Consider the following 21343-nt stretch of genomic DNA (forward strand, 5'->3'; position numbering starts at 1 on the left):
CAAAGGTTTCACCACCCCGGTGCCTGTGATTAAAAATGATCCTAGAGTTTGAACTTCATAACTTGAGCTGAACCGAGTCCTCTCCATGGTTCATTTAAAATGTCACCCATGAGATAAAAGTAACTATGTAGTTTTCATTGCATTTGACTTGAGGATAATATTTTGAAGATGTGCTTTCCAGAAACTAGCAGGCTCTCTACAAATATGGGTTTCAAACTACACGTCAAATTCTGCCATTTATTCTGATGGCAACCCAAGGGACATACAAGTCATGTTTCTTTTTAATCCTCTTACATACTTAATAATGATCTTGAATAACAACTTGTGTATTTTCATTTAAGTTGGCCAATGTGCATTGTATATACAAGGGATTCTGCCAAAATACTTTTTCAGGTCAGCAAGTCATTCACTTAATTACACAGCAAACAAATTTTAAGGATTTTCTCGAGCCAGGGACAACTCCAGTGCCAGGAGTTGGGCATATAATACTAAGGAAGACACAGTACCTGCCCTCAAGGTGTCACAGGGGAGCGTGAAAAGGGGAGTGACATAAAACATCCTGCTGATTATACACATTGTACGAGGAAGGCTGGTGGTCATGAACCCAGTGTGTTTTGGACTCAGGAGAGCTGCACATTCCCCAGGGCAGGATCCGCTTTCATAAGGAATTATTTCCCAAGTGAAGAAAACAATGACATTTGACAAGAGACACAAGAGTTTTTCTAGACAAAGGGAATTCTCTAAGCCTTAGATCATCTTTAGACTCTAAGAAACCAAGAGCATGAAAAGAAGCAAATGTTCAGGATTGAGAAAGAGGTAGGTGAAGAGTAAAAGGGGGTGAGGCCAAGGCCAGAGGCTTGTGGGTTTTTTTTTTTATGCTAAGGAGTTGGGGCTTTATTCTCAGAAAGATTGGCAGATGCTAAAAGGATTGCAGCAGAAAATGGTTTCAAGATTTACATTGACCTAGGGGGGCTTAATGTTGCCCCTAACTTGACTAAACTTTAGACAGGTTTCTCCCTTTTCATAGAGTACTTACTTTAGAAGACTCTGAATTATAAATTCTTTCTCTGCCCTTTTGAGAGGTAAATCTTCTCCCAGCCTTCTGCCAGTTCTACAACCCTGGACATCTTTCCCAAAGACCCAGAACCCATCCCTTTGACATGTAATCGTTCACGGAAGACACTGCTCCAGTTCCTAGTCTCTATAGGTAGCTAATAAGTGACAATTTGCAAACACAGATAGCCTAATCAAATGGCTCAAGTCCTCTAGCACTTTTCCATTTGCTCACCCCAGTGATTGAAAAGTCTCCCGCCTTTTGTCACAGCAGAGTTCACTTTCTCTTCCCCATTGCCACCGTCTTGACCCCGACTGCAATAGTCTTGAATAAAGTCTTGCTTGCCTGTTTAACTTGTCCATGTGACTTTTCTTTGACAACATGTTAGAAAAATCATTGGCAGAGATGTGGAAGGCAAATTAGTGGAAGACAAGGTGAGTGGCAGGAAGGTGAGTTGGGAAGCTATAGAAGTAAATGAGATGAGCAATGCTGGAGTCTGGAATAGAGGAAGACAATAAAGATAAGGGATAGACATGTGGGAGATGTTACGAATCAGCTCCATAATGAATTGGATGGTGAGAGGGAAGAGAAACCAGGGTGATTCACAGATGTTCAGAGTGGCCACGGCAGTTACAACCTTCTCACACACTTGCCTGACACCACAGTAGACAGTGGCCTGCTGAGCTGGAGAGAGGGAAGGAAAACCAAAAAGGCGGGAGGGGGGCGGTGGGAAGGGATAGGTGATGGAAATGATATAAAAGTGGCCCTTGGAAAGATGGTTGATAAGAAGCACTTACAAATGCCTCAAAGGCAATTGATAACACCTAAAATATCTGAAAGGGATTTCAGAGTTACAATATTGTTACAGGCAGAATTGGGGAGAGAATATTCTCAAGCCTGGAGAATGAAGAGCAGGTGGAGGAAGCGGGGGCGGGGGGGGGGAAGGGGAGACTGTAACTCCCTAGACATCCCCCCAAGGCCCAGACCACATCATCTCAGGAACTAAGAGTAATCGATCCTTTTCTTCTTATCTTTCCAATCATCAGCATCTAGCACACGATGAATGGAAAAGCATAAATGAGAAAGAGAAATCCAGGAAAAACACATTGAAGCTGTGTTCTGAACAAAGATGAAAGGAGTCAGAGGGAGAGTGCAACCCGATCACAGCTAATATGCTTAACATTGCATGAGTTTTCTTTTTTCCTACTTTGGATACATTTGGTTCATGCACTACCAGTAATAAAAGAAGAAAAGTAAAAGCAAAAGGTCCAATACTATCTTCTAGTAAATAACAGAAACCAAAGGTCCAGGTCAACCAGTTCTAGAAAATGTCATCATCTTCCAAGTTAATCTGAAGGTTTACTAACAATGATGTAAAGTTCTATTTTTGATGAAGGGAACCCCATTACAATGAGGATTCCTAATGTCACATACAATGGAATTCTAGAACAACAAAATGATTTATAAAATTCCTTGGAGTGCACTCCCAGTGTTAAATGTGATAGAAGCAATTAACTGTAAGGTTCTAGAAGGCACCTGACAATGGGCATTAGAAAACAATATAATTTTTGTCCAGGTACATTCATTAGGAAGGTAATACTCGCAAAATTCCGAGATACAGGGAAGAGCCACCACTGACAATTTACTGCCAGTGCTCTAGTATTTGGAAGGGAGATAACAAGCACTTAACAGTGACATGGAAATCTTGGCTACATGGGTTGGCCAGACAAATACCTGTGAAAGTCAAGGTGAAATACTGTGTCCAAAAGCAAAAAGATTCATGACCGGACCCAAAATTTAGTTAAATACTATACTCAAAATGTTGTTTAGAGGGCTTCCCTGGTGGCGCAGTGGTTCAGAGTCCGCCTGCCAATGCAGGGGACGCGGGTTCGTGCCCCGGTCTGGGAAGATCCCACATGCCGCGGAGCGACTGGGCCCGTGAGCCATGGCCGCTGAGCCCGCGCGTCCGGAGCCTGTGCTCCGCAACGGGAGAGGCCACGACAGTGAGAGGCCTGCGTACCGCAAAAAAAAAAAAAAAAAAAAAAAAAAAAATGTTTAGAGACACTGGTTCAATTCTCTTTCACAATTTTAACATCTTACTGTCAACTGCACATGGAGGTAATGGGCAAGGTCATCGACAGATATTGGAGAAACATTCAGTCATGCAGCTCTGAATTTGAGCTGATTGGATACATGTGAAGAATCATAACAGAAGATGTCCTAAAATCTGTTATAGGGGCCCAAGTCTCTTTGTGAAAGCAAAAAGAGTAAACAAATTATATACAGACAACTGCCGTGTAGAGATGTGAACGAGGGCAGTCTAAAGAAAACACAATTCTAGCACCTGATAACCAAGGGAATGCTTTAATTCTGCTTATCAGTGACTCCAGAAGAGGGGCAGTGGATCAGTGATTCGGGAAGCCCAGTAAGTATTAAGAAAGAGTGCTTTCCACCAGTATGAACTATGAAAGGCCTGACGCTTTTATTCACATAACTAGCAAATAAAATTGTGGTTCTAAATTATTCTGCAAAGAGGTTATTTTCAGACCAGCACATATTTCTGTCCTTTGCTCTGTTCAGTTCAGTATCTTTACCAATAAGTTGGATCGACATATAGAATAAGTATCCATCTTGCTGAGGATCAAAATCTGGCGTTATCTCTGACTACAGTGTTCGGCTAGAAATAGCCTGAAATTTATATTACCTTGCATTTAGATTTCCAATTTGAATTACTCAAATTCCAAAAGGAGAATATTTGGCTTGATAGTAGTTCAGGGCAGACAGAACCTTTAAGAAAAGGTCAGCATTAACATTTTAGGTTTCCATTTTCCTCAGCTCATTCTGAGGCACCTAAAGAAAGTAACTAGCTTACATTCCAATTCTCTGAATTTGGAATAGCAGGGAGGTCAGGCCAAAAGATGCAAAGAGAGAAACTCGGAGGTTAGTGATACATGAGCCTAATTCCTGGTACCTAGAACAGTGCTTGGTACATAATAAGTGTTCAATAAATAGTTGTTACATGAAGAAGGGAATGGATGGACTCAAAGATTTGGGTGTGTGGGTGGTTACATCCTGGCCTTTTAGTTCAAGAATCAGGTGCCGAGTTACGCAAACAAGATGGTGCTTTCAGCACAGATGTGCCCCCCGCAGATCCATGATGGGATGGAGGCCCTCGTTCCCTCAGCCGCTGAAAGTGCTGGCTCTGCTGACAGCTCAGCTGAGCCCCTCTCTCAGAAGGACGCAACCGCACTCACGGTTCACTTCCTCCCAGGGAACAGCCTGAACGATCTCCAATAACCCTTGCCTCAGTTGGGACAATTCTAAATGGCGATCCCAGATCCAGATGTCCCTGTGGGAGTGCTCTGCTGCAGTCGCCTCACAGCTCAGTCTGTCCCTCTGCCCACTGCTACTCCTCGCTCTCCACATCCACCGTTCCCTCCTGGAGAATCTCCAGTAAACCTCCTAACACGTACCGTTCCCTCCTGGAGAATCTCCAGTAAACCTCCTAACACATAAAGCTCAAAAGTCTCAGAGTGGGTTTCCCAGGGAACACAAACAAGAACAAGAACTACGACCCCAAATTCTTTTTTAAAACACATTTCTGTAGCATGGACATATATACACTACCAAATGTAAAATAGCTAGCTAGTGGGAAGCAGCTGCATAGCACAGGGAGATCAGCTCGGTGCTTTGTGACCACCTGGAGGGGTGGGATAGGGAGGGTGGGGGGGAGACACAAGAGGGAGGGGATATGGGGATATATGTATACGTATAGCTGATTCACTTTGTTATACAGCAGAAACTAATAACCATTGTAAAGCGAGTATAATCCAATAAAGATGCTAAAAAACCCCACATTTCTGTAAGTGCACAGCTATGTCTTTACAAAGCAGGAGGGTTGTGGTTAGAAAGTGTACTGGATTAGGAGAGCGGAGATGTAAATTCTTACTAAAATCCTGTCGCAGCTACGTGAGCCTGTGTGAAGCCACCTTTGTAAGTGTCCCTCTGCTGATGCCTGCGGCCAGTGTATGCGACAGCCGTCCGTAAGCTATGAGGCACTAGGCAGACACTAAGTGTTATTATTTATTATTAAACGTGGTGTTGTGACTTTGCAGTGGCTAATGCCACATCAAACACGCATTAACATAAAGAAAGAAAAAGTATCAAATCTATGCAAAGTTCTTAGAAGAAACTCTTCAAAAAGAAACGTAACAACCATTTGAGTTCATATCCCAGAGCTGGCAAACTGGGAAGGTAACAACAAACCGGACTAGGTTGGTACATAAGCAGTGAGAATTAGTCATTATTTTGTGTGTGTGTGTGTGTGTGTGTGTGTGTGTGTGTGTGGTACACAGGATAAACCAACAAAAAGGAAAAATGTTCCTTTGGGCAAGACTTAAGAATATACCTGCAATTGATGGTTCTCATTACCCAAGGCTAAGTTTTAACAAGGAAAGAAGAATACAATGACAGTATGAACACTTCAGGCTATTTCCTTGTCTGAGACCTAACTAACATCATTGGCATCTAATAAAGCACAGCTCTGGAATCACTTCTTATTTTCTTGTACACAAAGCAAGGCTTTGGCTCATAAACAGAATTAGATAATGAAGGGGATTATATTAAAAATAAGATCATTGTCCTTCAGCCTAATATTCCCCTGGTATCTGAGTCTTGGAAGTTAGCAAGACAAGGAATGCACTCGTGTATAAGCCAAGAAGACCCCCAGGAACTGACAAGTCAGGGTCTCCATGCTTACGAAAAAATCAAGGAGCTCAAGGTTCCAGATCTAACATGCTGCTCAGCAATTCCTCCCAGGCCACTCACTGTCTCACTCTTCAAATGGCTATTTCAAACTTTCCCTTTTCTTTTTCCCCCGAACACGGATACACTTCCCTTCCCTACTGTTAGCTAGTAACGCTTGCCCCTTGCGTCACTAATAAAAGTAATCAGAATAGAACTTCTGCTTCTCCCTGGTACCAAATCTCCCAACCTACCTGCCTCTGTACCCACTCCTCTGCCTTCCCTCCCTGTACTCTGGGGGACTGTCTCCACCCCTCCACTGTGCACTGGACCCCATCTCCACCTATCCAAAGGCATTGCTCCTGCAGCTGGCCCTCTCTCTCCTGAATCAAGTTCTCCCTTTCTAGTGGACTGTCCCATCGGCGCGCACACCAGCCTACACAGCTGAACTAGCTTACAAATTAAAAAAACCCAACAACAAACCTCCCTTGATTCCACATCCAGCCCCCATTCCATTTCTCTTCTTTCCAGTTAAACATCTCAGAAGGGCAGTCTATGTGGAATCGCTTCCTTTGGTCCCATTTGCACATGAACCTACTCTATTCACCTTCTTCCCTCTACAACCTCTTGTGAGGTTACTAATAACCACCCTCTATCCAAATCCAATGACCAGTTCTTAGCGTTCATCTCCCTCCATCTTCACAGAGCATTTGACCTAGTTGTCACTATTCTTTTAAAAAATATTCTTCTTCTCTTGGCTTCTAACCAGCAAGCTCTCCTGTTTTTTGTTTTTTCCTAGCTCACTCAGTGCTTCTTGGTCACCGCTGGGTCCTCTACATCTGCCCCAACTCTATGCACCAAGTTGCTGAGCCCAAAACCTCAGAGGCATCCTTGAATCACCCTTTCCTCCTACGCAGTGCAGCTAATCCATCATCTGATCCTACCAGCATTACCTCCAAAATAGATCCAAAGTCCAACTGTTTCTCCCCAACTCTGCTACTTTAACTCCCTCAACTTCCAGCACACATCTCACTTGGAATATCATGTTAGCCTTGTATCTGGTGCGCTGATTTTTACTTTCACAACCCAGCAGTCAATTCTCCACTCAGCAGCCAGAATTATTCAGAATAAATGCAGACATGTTATACTCCTTCTCAAATAATTCCCGGAACTTCTCATTACATTCTGAATAAAACTTAAAGCCTCTCTATGGTCTACAAGCCCCCTCCACGTGCCAGCCCTTTCCTACAACTTCAAAATGACTTCATACCCTTCTCCACCCAACTAACCAGGTTCCAGCCACATGAACTTCCCTATTGTGCATTAAATAGTCCAAGGATGTTTGCACCACAGGGCCTTAGCACCAGCCACTCTCTCTGCCTAGGGACACTCTTCCCTCAGAAATCCAGGTGCATACTCAACCTTTACTTTTAGGTCTCTGCTTAAATGTTACCTTTTTAGAAAGTCTCCCCCTGATCACCTTATCAAAACTAGGATCCTTTGTCACTCTTGCGTTATTTCCCATTATAGCACTTACTGCTCTATCACTTATTCACTTGTCTATTTCTCCAAATGGAGTATAAGCTGTATGAGGGCAGGCACTTTTCAGTATCCCCGTCAACTGAAGTAGTACTAGAAATATGGTACGCAGTCAACAAATACATGGATTTACGAACAGAAGATTAATTGGGGGGGGGGGGGGTGTAGAGAAAGATCCAAAAACAGAAAATTGTCCAACAAACCAGAGTCTGGTAAATTAAGGTAAAGTCAGTTTAAATACAAAAAAGCAGTTGAAATAGTATTGTGAAAGATTTAAAAACAAGTATGCTATTAAAAATATTTTATAAAAGAAAATAACTACTACTTGGAAGAAATAGGGAGCATAGTGATTAAATAAGTATTCAGAATGTCAGGTCCTTAGAATTTTCCTTAAGTTTCTTGGGCCTCAGTTGCTTTATATATAAAATGGGGATAACCATGCTACCTAGTACACAGAGATGTTGGGAGAATTAAATTATATGATATGTGTAGAAATATTAAGACATTTGCTAGCTCACAGTAATAGTACAATATGCATTAACTACAGTTATTTTTATTTATCAGCATTACATTTTCATTAAGGATAAATACAAGATACAGACAAAAGATAGGGGAGAACAGTAAAGGAAACTAAACACAAAACTCTGAGTAAATGTCAACTCAGGAAAATAGAAATAAACATAAACACTTGCAAAGCAATGGACAGTGCCCTTCAGAGGACAGACTGACATCATTTAACTCCTCAGACAGATTTCAAACGGATCGCCTACCTCCACCAAACGGAGGCCTAATCTCTACTGAATGGCCCTGTTGTCAACTTGTTAGGATGGGGAAAGGTTCAATTTTAGATGAAGCAATCGATAGGGGGAAAAAAATCAGTGTTTTTAGCAAACTCACGAAGCAAAACGCACTTAACACGTTCTGATGCTTGCAGTCATTACAATAAATGATGTTGGAGCTTTAAAAACTTTCCTAAGTAAACATGTCAGGAGGAAAATTTTTAAGTCCTATGTCATTTCTACAGGGCTAAACGTTTATTACCGTATAGTACACCCTGAGGAAATATAGAGTTTAACCACTGCATTTAGCAGATAAGGCAACTGAAGCCTGAAGACGGTAAATGCATTGCCCAAGGTCATTCAACTAATTAGTGCATTGCCCAAGGTCATTCAACTAATTAGCGGTTAGATTGGCTTTTGTCATGCTTGCTTATATATTCCATCCCTTCCTTTGGTTATTTAAATGTTTACTAAGAAAACAGATACATAGTGTTTCCTTAGTTCTATCATAATCCTCATCAAATGAGAAAAAGCTCATTTGATGAGCTTTTTCAGGGATTATTTATGCTTTTCTTTTGCCACCACTGTTTGCTCAGAGTAAGCACTCAATAAATGTGTATTGAATAAATGACACTGTAATGTTCCATGTCCTGGTTTCATCGTTCAATGCCTAGCATCTAGGGTGATAGCCAACATATAACTGATACAAATGTACAGTTTTTGGAAGCATGGATTCATGCATGAGTGAATGGCTCCACCATCTTGGCATGTTTATCAAAGGCAATTGAGTCATCCATAAAAACTGAAAACAATAAAAAGAAAATGCAATGATCCACACCCCCCCATTCTGAAGATGAGTGAAACACGGTGACTCACTTACAAAGAACAGCACAGGGAAAGTAAAAAGACAGGAACTTTGCAGTGGAGAAGCCGGGCAAATACAACCTTAACGAAGAGATCAGCTTACCATCACAAGCATGTCATGTGGGAATCAGGTAACCCCTGATATGACGGGATGGGAAGGGTACTTCGCCTCTGCAGTATTCTTTCTAAGAACCTACAACTCCAGTCTAATTATGAGTAAAACAACAGACGAAGCCATAATAGGGGCTATTGTACAGGTCGCTGGCCTGTATTCCTCAAGACAATCAAGGTCATGGGGGTGGGGGGTGGAGGAAAGACTGACAAACTGTCAGAGACCAGAGGAGACTGGGATTCGTTAACAGTAATGAAGCATTATCAGTTTCTGTGGCAAATGTACTATGGTATAAAATGTTTAACAATGAGAAAAAAGGGTAAGAGGTACGTAGGAACTCCTAGTAGTATCCTTGCAACTTTTTTGCAAATCTAAAATTTTTCCAAAATAAAGTTTATTTTTAAATATTCCATGATGGACAGCAGATGATGCACTTAAGAAATGTATAAGGACTTAAGAGAGGGAGTTTGCGGATATCTGACCAGATCACTAAATATGGGTTTCACAGGTGTAAATTCCTTGCCATCGTAGCAGTCTCTTGTACTAGCTGACACAATAAAAGTAAATCAAATGATTACTCATATTTTCTTTCCGTAATCTTTAATATATACTAGTGTTTTCAATTCTATTTCTGAAAGTGAGAAAGAGAGTTGGAGGGTGGCGATGGTGTGTGCAGTTTGGTGAGAGGATATATATAAAAAAAGGGCAGCTGCTCTGACCCTGGCTTGTGGACTTGCAGATTGAAGGGCAATGTCATAGCAGTGTCTTTTGGAATAGCAGCTCCAACAATCACAGCTACCATTTTGGGAAGGCTTGCTAATGTTGCCAGACTGTGCAGCGGGGCTTTCACATACAACACTACATGTAACCCTCAGCACCCTACGAGGCTGCAATTATAGTCTCGTTTGAGAGATGAGAGATTTGGTCCTCAGTAAAATTACTTTGTCAAGGTTGCAAGTGAGATTCAAACACAAATGTTTCTGACGCTTCTACTGAGTCATTAAACAGAAGACAAGGAAATTCCATTAGGACAACTGCCTAAATATCTAATTAGCCACAATCATTAGTCTTAACCAGATAATAATATACTGAGATATTATCCACTATATAGATACACTAAATTGTAAATGGCCAGATTAATATCCATGGTGCTGAGATACTGTATGTAAAAGGGCTGTTGAACACTGTATTTGATATACAACAGATGTTAGCAATGCCCCCCACCTTTATAGGCTACATCTGTTTTCAATTAGTTCCAAACTGGTTTTTACTTTTCTGCTTTAGGCCCTAGACTCGTATGAATTATCATGGCCACTCAGAAGTGCAGAGTAAGCTGATACCAGAGTAAAGTTTAGCCAGTTTACCGGAGATAGAGTTACATCTTGGCCAGTATCAAGTCATTCCAAATATAAACATGTATGTCATGTGTCAGTGAAACTCTTTTGTACTTAGAAATATAAGAAATTTTAAAAACTGATTACCCTTTGCCTAGACTATATGATTATATGCTTTATTAAGAACTTATTTATATATTCATTCTGATTATGAGAGTGAGTTTCTGCTATAATTATTATAGATTTACTTGAAGAATTTTTTTTTAATATGGCTACTTTCTCCTCATGTTCTATTTCAAGTTGAATAGACTTTCCTCTCTTGGACCACATAACCATTATCTTGAGGATTAATAATTCATAAATCCAGTGAAAAAACTATAACTGTTTTAAGCAAGTCTGAAATTGACCAATAAGAGCAGAAGGAGAGAAAGACTAACCCTCTCTGTGTTATCATTTTAGAGGAAATGCCGCCAGGTGAGTTGGGGCTAAATGGAAGGGAGACAGGAAGTATTTAAAATACTATAGCCATCCTTCTCTCTGCCAAAATAAATATGGCGATGAAAAGGGCTGCCCTCCCGTAATTACCACGGAGTCCTGCCTTACAGACAGAAGCAGGGCTTTGTAGGACAACAAACATCTGAGCTTGTAATCTAATGTGAATAATGATCCAGACACATGAGCAAGATTCTATTAAATGGTGAAGGAGAACAGCCACGTGCTGCCTGGATGAGTCACTTGGTGTACCATCAAGAAAGGGAACTAATTTTTTGAACCCAGGAATGCAGGACCTGCTCTAGTTCGGACTTGGATGTTGACAATAAATGAATGACCGAAGAGGATTCACCCGCTTTGTTCTTCCAGGATGCAGGTCAGAGCACATTCCTAGAGTCCCTTTCATCTAGATGTGTTCTCTCTATTTCATGTCATTAATGCTTCAGAAACGACCCCTTTTGGCATGCACTGCACATTGGGACTTGAACCGGTTTTTGCCTTTATCCTCAGTTTGAGCTGTCGGCCCTCCCATGAATCTGTAGTCACTTGCAATTTGGAGCCGGGGAAGAAAGGGTGAGTGTGAATAAGTCCATAAACCCCCAAGGACAGACTTTCCTGAGCAACCACAGTTGAGAAGCATCATCACCATATATTAACTGTAGAATGACTGAGCTGGCTGCTTTTACTTCTAATTCATATGTTGTTTTCCTCAAATCTTTAGAATGAGATAATGCTCTGATTCCCTCTTTGAGAGTTTCTTTGTTCTTCTGGGTCCCAAAAGACATGGCTGAATTTATTGGACTTATATCAAGTCACCTCCCCCAATTTGATATAAGAAGTTTCCTCACATAGATGTTTTATCACATAAGAGATGATAAGCAGAGTACTTGCCAGGAAATGTCATCTTGTAAAAACTCAAATCACAATTACCTCTGGCAATAGTGGACAGATAATGCCCCAGAAAAGATAAGAAGAGGTCATTGAAATCCACAGATAAGCTTCAAATCTCATTTCAGCCAAAAATTTCAAAAGCTTCCCCACTCCTGAGTCTCCTCAGAGTTGACAGTAAGCTGCAAAATATTACTGGCTTGAGATCCAGTCTCTTTTTTAATTTTTCAAACTTGTAAGCTATTTGTTTAGAAGTTTGTAAGAAAAAGAACACAAAACACCATTCTTTTATCATTAGTAGCCTCTAAAAGTCAGTTTAATTTACACTGTTTGCAATCTCCCATTGCAAACATATAGGTCCACCACCTTACGGTTAAATTAGATTTTGTGCTAGTCTGGCCCACATGATCTCATTTACATTAGAAAATATAATCTGCCATCGGCAGAAGGGGGAAATGCAGAGGCTCAGGGAATTGTTCCTCCTCCACCTCAAAGCATTCCTACCAAAGGGAACAGGAGTGAAGGATGGAGCGAGAAGGCTGGGGAGAAGCTGAAGGATACTGATGTTTACGGAAAAGGATGAAGAGGGTTGAGGGAGCTGAAGCAGTGAAAGGATGGAGAGAGAAATTCCATACAGGATGCCCTGGTAGGTTTAGTGCCTGAGTTACGGGGGAAGCGGATCCTTGCTCACTGTCACCTCCAGATCTGAAAGTCCCTGCCCCACCCTGAGACTGTCCGTGGATTTCGGGACTTCCATCCAGTACACCCCACTACAGATCACAGGTTCAGGAATCAGAGCTCAGAAATGTGCCCCCTACTCCACTCCTGCCAGTTTTAACTATTTTCATCTTCTACACCTTCAGGCAGGTCCACACTTGGGGCCAGTTAGGGTTTTCGTTCATAAATCCCTGGTTCTCTACAATGCTCCCTTCTCTCTGTTGGCATCCCTGCCTGTGCCCTTGGACACTGGCCCTCATCTTCTCTGCCTTTACTGCACTTGACTACTGGCCCCCACAATGAAGAAGGAACCGGGAACCCTAATATCCAACACATCTGTAGAGTCTTAACTGCTTCTGGCCGACGTTCCCCAGTTACCTCATATATTTTCATGGTACAGACAAAGATCTAAAATAGTGACTAGGAGGTAAAAAATGCCCAATAAATATGGAATATTGAGCAAGGTGAACTAACAGTTATATATATTTAAAGAAGCATATGGAAAATACGAACATTGAAAAGGAATTTGTGTGTTGACTCAACTTAAGGTTTCAGAAGCACTGTCACCTCATGAATGACTCATTTTACCCTGACATTTACTACGCTGTGGGCCTTGCTTTGACGTCATACAATCACATAACAGCTAGAAGTAAAGGACGTGTCTTCCCAGATAACTCTGTCACGCTGGCATGAAGAATGAGGACAGTATTTGGTAATACAGCCTCCAGGAAGAGACGTGTGCTGTCTCAAGAATTTTCTAGATGTTACTATACCATGTTGTATCACCATCATTCTGCTCTTCTCATTTTAGGTCAGCCTGGGAACTAAAATGGTTCATAAACCAAGAGACCCTTACGTGGCATCAAGAGCAGAACTAGTTTATTCTGATTCCCTTTTCTAGTTCCACCTTCTTCAGCCCACAGAGCGTCACCTGGGGTTCCCATGTTACTACACTTCCCTTCATTTCTTTAATCATGACTTTCAGACACAAGATGAATCTATCCATCAAACCAAGGAGGACCAAGAAGCTGAAAACAGGCTGATCCCGTGATATCCATTAGGCACTTCCAACTTACAAGCTTCCCGGAGCTTCTCTTTGTCATAGTGGAATCCTTCATAGTCTTGTAAACTGATTTTGTTCACCCGGATCCTCAGACGGTCTGGGACAGACTGGGGACTGTAAAACAAGAACCGCATGGTCAGATATCAAGGAGAGAATGGAACTGGGAGTCATATGCACCTGGACGGACTAAAGGCAATATCATCTCTTCTTATGAAGAAGAAAGAGTTCACATTCAAACCAGAATCATGGGATCTTGATGAGAATACAGCAATTATCTGGAGAACACTTCTCTGCAAACCTCAAGTTTCTGGAACGGAGGTAAGAACATGGGAATAAGCAGAAAAAGCTTCTGGAGCCCACTCATTTTTTTTTTTTTTTACTAACTTATTAAAAACTCCAATAAGATTCTGTGTTCAGTTCCACGATAAATGAGATGCAGCTAATCTGAAGTGCTGAGAAGTGGTGTAGAGCTGGAAAGAACTGCTTTAGCAAATATGCCCATAACAGCTTGGCTCTCAGAAGAGACAGGAAAACATAAAAATCAAACCAAGAATCCAGAAAGCACGGGGCTGAGAATGAAATGGCCCCACACACCTTGAACTCCCTGGGGCGCTTCTCAGTCAAAGCCAATTACAATGAATGCTGCCTGTGATGGTGCCACTGAGGACCCCAAAATGGACGAAAAGTGTTAAAACACGTACAACGTGCATTCTTTAGGAAGAGAAGGAAGTATTCAATTCATTTTAAAGGAATTCAAACTGGTTCAGGATAGATAGTGAACAATTAAAAGGGGGTCGTACCAAACTTTCTGAAGCATCCCATTCACCCTCAGAAGGCTTTTACCTGGATTCCTTGGACGTTTTTAACTAATATTTTCCAAATAGTTTAATCATGGGCATTAGTCGAGGGAAATAATTTGATCTTCATCATCACCACTATGGAAGAGTACATTTATTCAATATGTTAATATAACACAATCCCCATTTGTCTTTATTGCTTCTCCTTATATTATGGGGTAAAAGTCCCCATTGACTGAAGCAGCAAGAATAGCATTAGTCCTCAATTCACTTCAGGAAAAAAAAGAAAGAAAGAAAGGAAGGGAAGGAAGGAAGGAAAAGAGAGAAAGAGAAAAAGAAAAAAGGAAGGAAAGTCGAGAGAGGAGGAAGGGGCGGGAGAGAGAAGAAAGAGGAGAAGGATGGATGGAAGGACAGAGTGATACTTTAAAAATATTGGCAGGATACCTCTACCCCAACCTCAGACACACATGCACTCACACACACAATTTCGCTGCAGCTCTGGAAGAGGGAGAAATAATTTTAATTTCATTCTCTTGTCTAAAAACTCATTTTAGGGTAAAGTGTAACAACTCCTTCATACATACTCCAACTTAACAGGCACTGGTGAATAAAACTGACATGCGTACGTTGGGATGGAAGATGTGGTTTAAAGCACATTTGTGAATGAGCAGAACAGACCTTTAATATCACACGTACCCACACCGCCATTTACAGGTAGGGAACCTGAGATTCAGAAAGGTAAAGTGATTTTAAGGTCACAGAGCTACTAAGTGACAGAGCTGGGAGCAGAGTCTTGGACTCTTCATTCATCCCTTTTATGCTCCTTCTATTATACGATGCCAAGAATCCCACAGATTGACAGCAAAGCCATAGAGCCCAGATTAGCAGAGTCGGACGATCCCTACGTGATGCTCAGACTCTTGGTCAATGAACAATCGACAGGGGGGCTGGCTAAGTAAACTGTTGGTACAAACAGGAGAACGCGGGGCAAATATTACAAATGAGTGCCTACCTTTAAAAGAAAATCTGAGTACAATATGTTGTTAAGTGAAAAAAAAAGTCATCGAAAATTACATATGGCATAATCTCCTTCACGGGAATTGTGGAATTTAGGAGTTTATAGAGAAGTGTCTGAAGAAAATGTTCAGTAAGCTGTTTGAGATGGTTACCTGTACATGGGGGGATTTGGGGATTATTTTACACTGAGTATCATCATTTTTAGAAAAATAACGCAATTATTTTAAAGGTACATCAATAAGTAAATCAATGGTAACTCAGGGCAAGAGTAAAAGTAAGGATTATATCAGTGTTAGGTGTTAGATGTAAGTAGATAGGAAAGAGTTATTAACAGAGTAACCACACACCGTTCACACCAAATGCTGATTTTGAAATTAAGAGGGGCCTGATCTTTTTTTTTTTTTTTTTCCGGCTGCACCACACGGCATGTGGAAGCTTAGTTCCCCGACCAGGGATCCAACCTGTGTCCCCTGCAGCGGAAGCGCGGAGTCCTAACCACCGGACCTCCAAGGAACTCCCAAGAGGTGCCTGATCTTTTTAATGTCAAGTTCACTCCAGTGAACTGCAAAGATTATAATTAGCAAACACTCTCCTGCAAGCGTAGCAGGTAAAAGGGAGGCTGGAAACATAGAACGCGGTGGCCCATCATACCCTGTAACAGGAGAAGAGAGAGGGCAGAGGCTGAAAGAGCTCCGCCAAAACATTTTTTGAGGTAACAGCAGATCTAGTGGCAGTGAGCTCTGGTCCTCTCCAGTGAGCTGGAGTCCAGAGCTGGCTACAGCAGCAGCTGCCGAGTTGGAAATGGGATTCAGAGACTGACTGCAGGCCGGTCCCTGCACCCCTCCTCCAGGGGGCTGCCCGTGGGCTCACCAGTGTGAACCACCTTTCTCAAAATCCAACACTGTCTGCTGTCTGTCCACACACGTCTGCCGTCCAGGTTCTCATCTGAACTCACTGATTCCCACCACACACTACTGCCCCTGAACCACAGCCTCCCACCAATCTTATAGAACTTTCCAGGTCCCCTATGAATTCATATATTATCTCACTTCATCTCCAGAATGGAAAAGAGTGGAGACTCTCACTAACCAGCCGACACTCTGTTCCTTCCACTTCCTACACAGTCACTCTTCTGCTCTCATCTCCCATCTTCTCCCAACAACCTGCAACACATCCCACTTTCCCACCAGTGGCAGCTTGCTTAAAACCAGCCTTCTGACTAGGGTACCTGGTATTTGGCCTGCTATCAAATGGTGGCCCAGATCAGGCCAATCAGGAAGGTTGAGGACATTCACCCAGAGGGTCCCTGATGGGTAATCCCTTTGAATTACTCTGGACCCTGGTATAAAGAGTAGGTACAGGAGGCAGCTCAGCAAAGTGGTTAAGAGCTCAGACTCTAGGTCAGATGAACTGGATTGGACGTAAAGTTCTTCCAGTTATTGGTTAATCAGGACACCGTGCTTCAGTTTCCCTATAGGAAAGGTGGGGATAATAACAGTATTCACCTCACGGGGATGTTATAAGAATTAAGTGAGCCAACACAGGTGATGTGCTTAGAAAAATGTCTGGCACATTGTAAGTGCTCGATATTAGGTATTATCGGTATAATTATTATTCTGAAGTTTGTTCTTTCAGGTAAGGTTCTGCCTAATAAGCACTAGCATCTGCTGCTGCCAGGTATTGGAAGGAGCTTAGGGCATATGCAGGAACTCCCTAGATACTTCTAACAAGCTGCTGGGCTTCCTCCGGGGGCAAACCGTCTAGCCTGGCTGGTGTCATGATTCTCCTGGATCTTCTCCCACTTGGTATTTTACAGGCCAAGTGATAACATGAAAACAGACAACTAGAACATGGGGGAGAAAAGTGCACAGAGATTAAATGAAAGCCAAGTAATTCGATTGTGTCCCTTGATGGCAAAATATGTTAGTGTCCCATTAATGGCTGACCGGAGGTGAAGGATGACAAAGCTTTTCCTTGGACTCCGGGGAACAGCAGTGCCATTAGTTTTCTAAAATTAAATTTTGCCAAGAAAGTTAGCAGAGCATAGAAGTGACTAACAACCTGGTAAAAATGGATTTGCCTTTGTGCCAACTTCTACCCCAAGCTACTCTATACTAATTTAAGCTCTGTATCAGGGGTTCTAAACCTGACTTCCATGGAACCCCTCAAGGTCCCTAAAAAGGACTCAGCGATCAGTGAACGTCCTTTAAAATCGGGACAATGGCCCCAATCTGTCGCCTTCTCATGAATTTCCTCTGAAACATCAAGAATACATTCCTTGTGGAGAGTGGAAGTTGATGGCTCTGAACTTAACTCCCAAATATCCTCATCATGACTTTCTCAAGAACCGTAATAAAAGCACCTCTCGCTGAAGTCACTAACAGGGGCCTCAGAATCTCCAGACTGTACCTTCTCTCTCCACCTGTGCACACCTGTTACCTTGAGATGCTGGAGGGGGCGGGGGGTAGAGCCATCAAGACAACTCCCTGAACACAACTTAGATCTAATTCTCCTCATTCTCTGCTACCCTTTAGTTCTTGCCGATAGATTTTTTTATTTGACTCTTCAGAGACTTTCAATCCATTAGTGTCAAATTCCTTCCTCATGCCTCCAACCTTCTTCATTCTTTCAATCAATTTCTTTACTACACGTTGTCTCTCACAGACTGATAAAAGACTCCTCTCATCCCAGTCTCCTATGTACAGACACCCCTCATGGATGGAAGGGACGAGTTGGGTGCTTTTGTTCCCACTTCCAGACAATTAACATCACATAATCCCTTCTTCTCATTGGAAACACAAATCACCTGGCAGTAACACCACTTAACCTTAAGACAATACAGCACAGCGCATAAAGCAGAACGCAGAATCAGCAAAATCTTAGTTCCAATCTGAACTCTATCAATTAACACACATTTGACATTCAGAGCGCTAAAGTTACCTTCTCTAAACCATTTTCTGATCTGAAAATTGGACTGATAGGAATATAGTGAGAACTGAATGAGAAGATGCATGTAAGGCAGTTAGCACACTCCTGTAAATAGTAAGTTTTCAAGTATAATGTATTGTTATTTTGTTACTATTATTAGCATCTTGATGCGTCTTCAATTTCCACAGGCCTTTTTAAAAAACTCAGTCCTGAATAGTAATATCACAGCAGAAGCCATAGTCAGAGCTCTAAACAGGAGTTAGTAGATCTCAAACCTTAGCAGGATCTGAGTCTGCTGACATGGGTTGGGAGACAAGGTGCAGAGTTACGTAGCCATCTATCGTCCGTTGAATGAGAATGCAAGTGGGGACTGTGAATGTTTGCAAGATATTCTACTTAAAGATATTAAGGATATAAATCCTAATTCACATTACAGAGGACATCCTTAAAGCTGTATAATTATTCTACATTTTGTACCTTGAAAAAGTCCTGTTTTAACATTTCTTAAATGATTCAGTGTAAGACTCACCCCTAAACCACTGTGTAGACTCATCGGTTTTTATGACGAACTGTAATTTAACTGGGCCTTTGTTACTCATATATAGAGTTTTCCTTTGCAAGGTAGAAAAGCATCACAAGTCTCTTGAGGCCTGATATAATAATAATAATAATGAGGAGGAGGAGGAAGAGGGGAAGAAGAGGAGGAGGAGGGAGAGGGAGGGGGAGGAGGGAGGAGGAGAGGAGGGAAGAGGGGGAGGAGGGAGGAGGGGGAGGAGGGAGGAGGGAGGAGGGAGGAGGGAGGAGGGGGAGGAGGGAGGAGGGACGGGGAGGCGGAGGGAGGAGGGAGGAGGGTGGAGGGAGGAGGGAGGAGGGAGGAGGAGAGGAGGGAAGAGGGGGAGGAGGGAGGAGGGAGGAGGGAGGAGGGAGGAGGGGGAGGAGGAGGGAGGAGGGACGGGGAGGAGGAGGGAGGAGGAGGGAGGAGGAGGGAGGAGGAGGGAGGAGGGGGAGGAGGGAGGAGGGGGAGGAGGGAGGAGGGAGGAGGGAGGAGGGAGGAGGGAGGAGGGAGGAGGGGGAGGAGGAGGGAGGAGGGAGGGGGAGGAGGAGGAGGGAGGAGAAGAAGAAGGAGGGGAGGAGGGGGAGGAGAAGGAAGAGTAGTAATAGTTGTAGATTTAATTTCTTTCAAGAAATGTAAATGTGAGATTCTATTCCGTCGTAACGTAGATATAGTAAAGGATGTTTCTAACCAATCTTTAATAGAATTTATTTGAATTGGTTCTTGTTTTGTGAATGGAGTTTTGATTAAAATATTAATTTCTAGTGTGAATTCTTGGGATGAAAGACTATTTCCTCATCCTCCTTGCAGCTCCAGCACCTAAAATAGAGTCTGGTCTGAGTTGTTTACAATAACAAATAAATGAGTGAAATGCAAAAAAGTCAAATCCTTCTGGGACTCTCAGTGGCCCCGAGGCTTGAGCACAGTGCGGCATCAGACCATCCTTGAGATGCTCACTAGAGGCTTTTCTCTTCGGGAGCCCCAGGCAACCCCTGCTTTGGCTGTCCGCTTCCGTCCTGTGTCCATCTGGCTCTCTAGATCTGGAGGTAAGTCCACGCTGCATTATGCTATCTCACCCCCTTGCATCTTATCTCTAGTGGGATCTGCACAAATAAAGAGGGAAGAATTTACAAGAAAAGAGGATGTCCCTGCCCGAAAGGCACATAAACCATTTCAGGACTGCTTGTTCTTTAATTAAATAGTGGTGAACCAGAAACATTTACCACCCATCCTTTCATCAGCTATCAGGCTGGGCCTTATTAAAATATAACTGTACTTAATGGCCTTCCCTTTAGCAACTTCCTAGAAATTGCGTACTTACCCTGGGACATTTCCAAACTATGACTGGTAATAACTTATCTAAGAAGACATCCAAGTAGGCCCCTTTACATTGAGCAGTAAAACCAAATTGAATCAAGGCTTCTGAACAGAGATTAAAATGGACTTTTGACACCTGCTGAGTTCAGAGAGAACTCTAATAATACAGTTGTCTCCTGCCTGGAGTAGAGAATAATAAGTCAGGACTGTGAAATAAATTGTAAAAGGGTTTTTGAATTTGGAGCCAAGGATAAACCCAAATCGCGTCAGCAGCAGTCAGTCACGACCTCCTACTGTCCGACATATGTTTCTGAGAAAGTACCTTTAAAGGTTGTTAATTCTTTCCTGATAGACGTTCACTAAGTTCTTGGCTCCTTAAGACGTCCATCTGTGAGGTGGCTAATATGATATGCCACAGCTTACAAATTATTTGAGACAGCTAGCCTGCCAGATCTCCAACAAGGTAATGGAATTAAAGCATTATAGGGCTGGGAGAGATCTCAGATGTCACCTAATTCAATATTTGCTATTCCATCTGATGCCATCTTCCCCTATTCCATCTGCAAATGGCTGGTCAGCCCCTGCCCCATCCTTGTCTACTTGTGAGGTACAGGACAGAAGTGCCCTATTCCTTGGTTAGATCGCTCTTAAGCATTTGTAAATTCTTCCTAAAGAATCTAAATGGCTCTCTCTCCGTGGTTTCCGTTTATTGACTTTTCTTCTACTATTTGGGTCGGAATTGGGTTTTAAGTCACTGAGGTAATCAGCCACAGGCACTAATGGCAAAGATATGTAAACTTTAAGCACTAAAGCTAGACATATATCAAGGAAATGTTTGCTGCCTTCATGGCTAATAAATTAAAAATAGGCTACAAGTACCAAACATCAAAAAACTTTGATGCCATTGGTTGAAACAAAACTTCACCTTTAAAGTTTCTTGAGATCTTCAAATACACACTGAAATGCAGATTTTCATGCTTCCACTGAAAGTGGAATACATTTCTGTGCTTCTGAAATGGTAATAAATGAATACATGATAGAGTGAAATTAGCATTATTAGGTTCCTGGCATTTAAAGGAGAAGCAAAGAGGACGAACTAGTAGTGGCTTTACTTGGTGGCATCACAAAGCGGCTGGACCAGTACAG

General features: G+C 42.3%; 1 protein-coding gene across 1 annotated transcript in view; it reads right to left on the bottom strand.

Moving 5' to 3' along the window:
- DGKI (diacylglycerol kinase iota) overlaps nucleotides 1–21343 on the bottom strand; it is a 456496-nt gene that overhangs the window by 115635 nt on the left and 319518 nt on the right. The window contains exon 22 of the mRNA XM_073809968.1: nucleotides 13599–13699. Coding sequence (XP_073666069.1) covers nucleotides 13599–13699 — 101 coding nt within the window. The remainder of the gene's footprint in view (nucleotides 1–13598; nucleotides 13700–21343) is intronic.

This window comes from Tursiops truncatus, chromosome 9 (genome assembly GCF_011762595.2).
Source record: "Tursiops truncatus isolate mTurTru1 chromosome 9, mTurTru1.mat.Y, whole genome shotgun sequence".
In the NCBI taxonomy this organism is placed as follows: Eukaryota; Metazoa; Chordata; class Mammalia; order Artiodactyla; family Delphinidae; genus Tursiops; species Tursiops truncatus.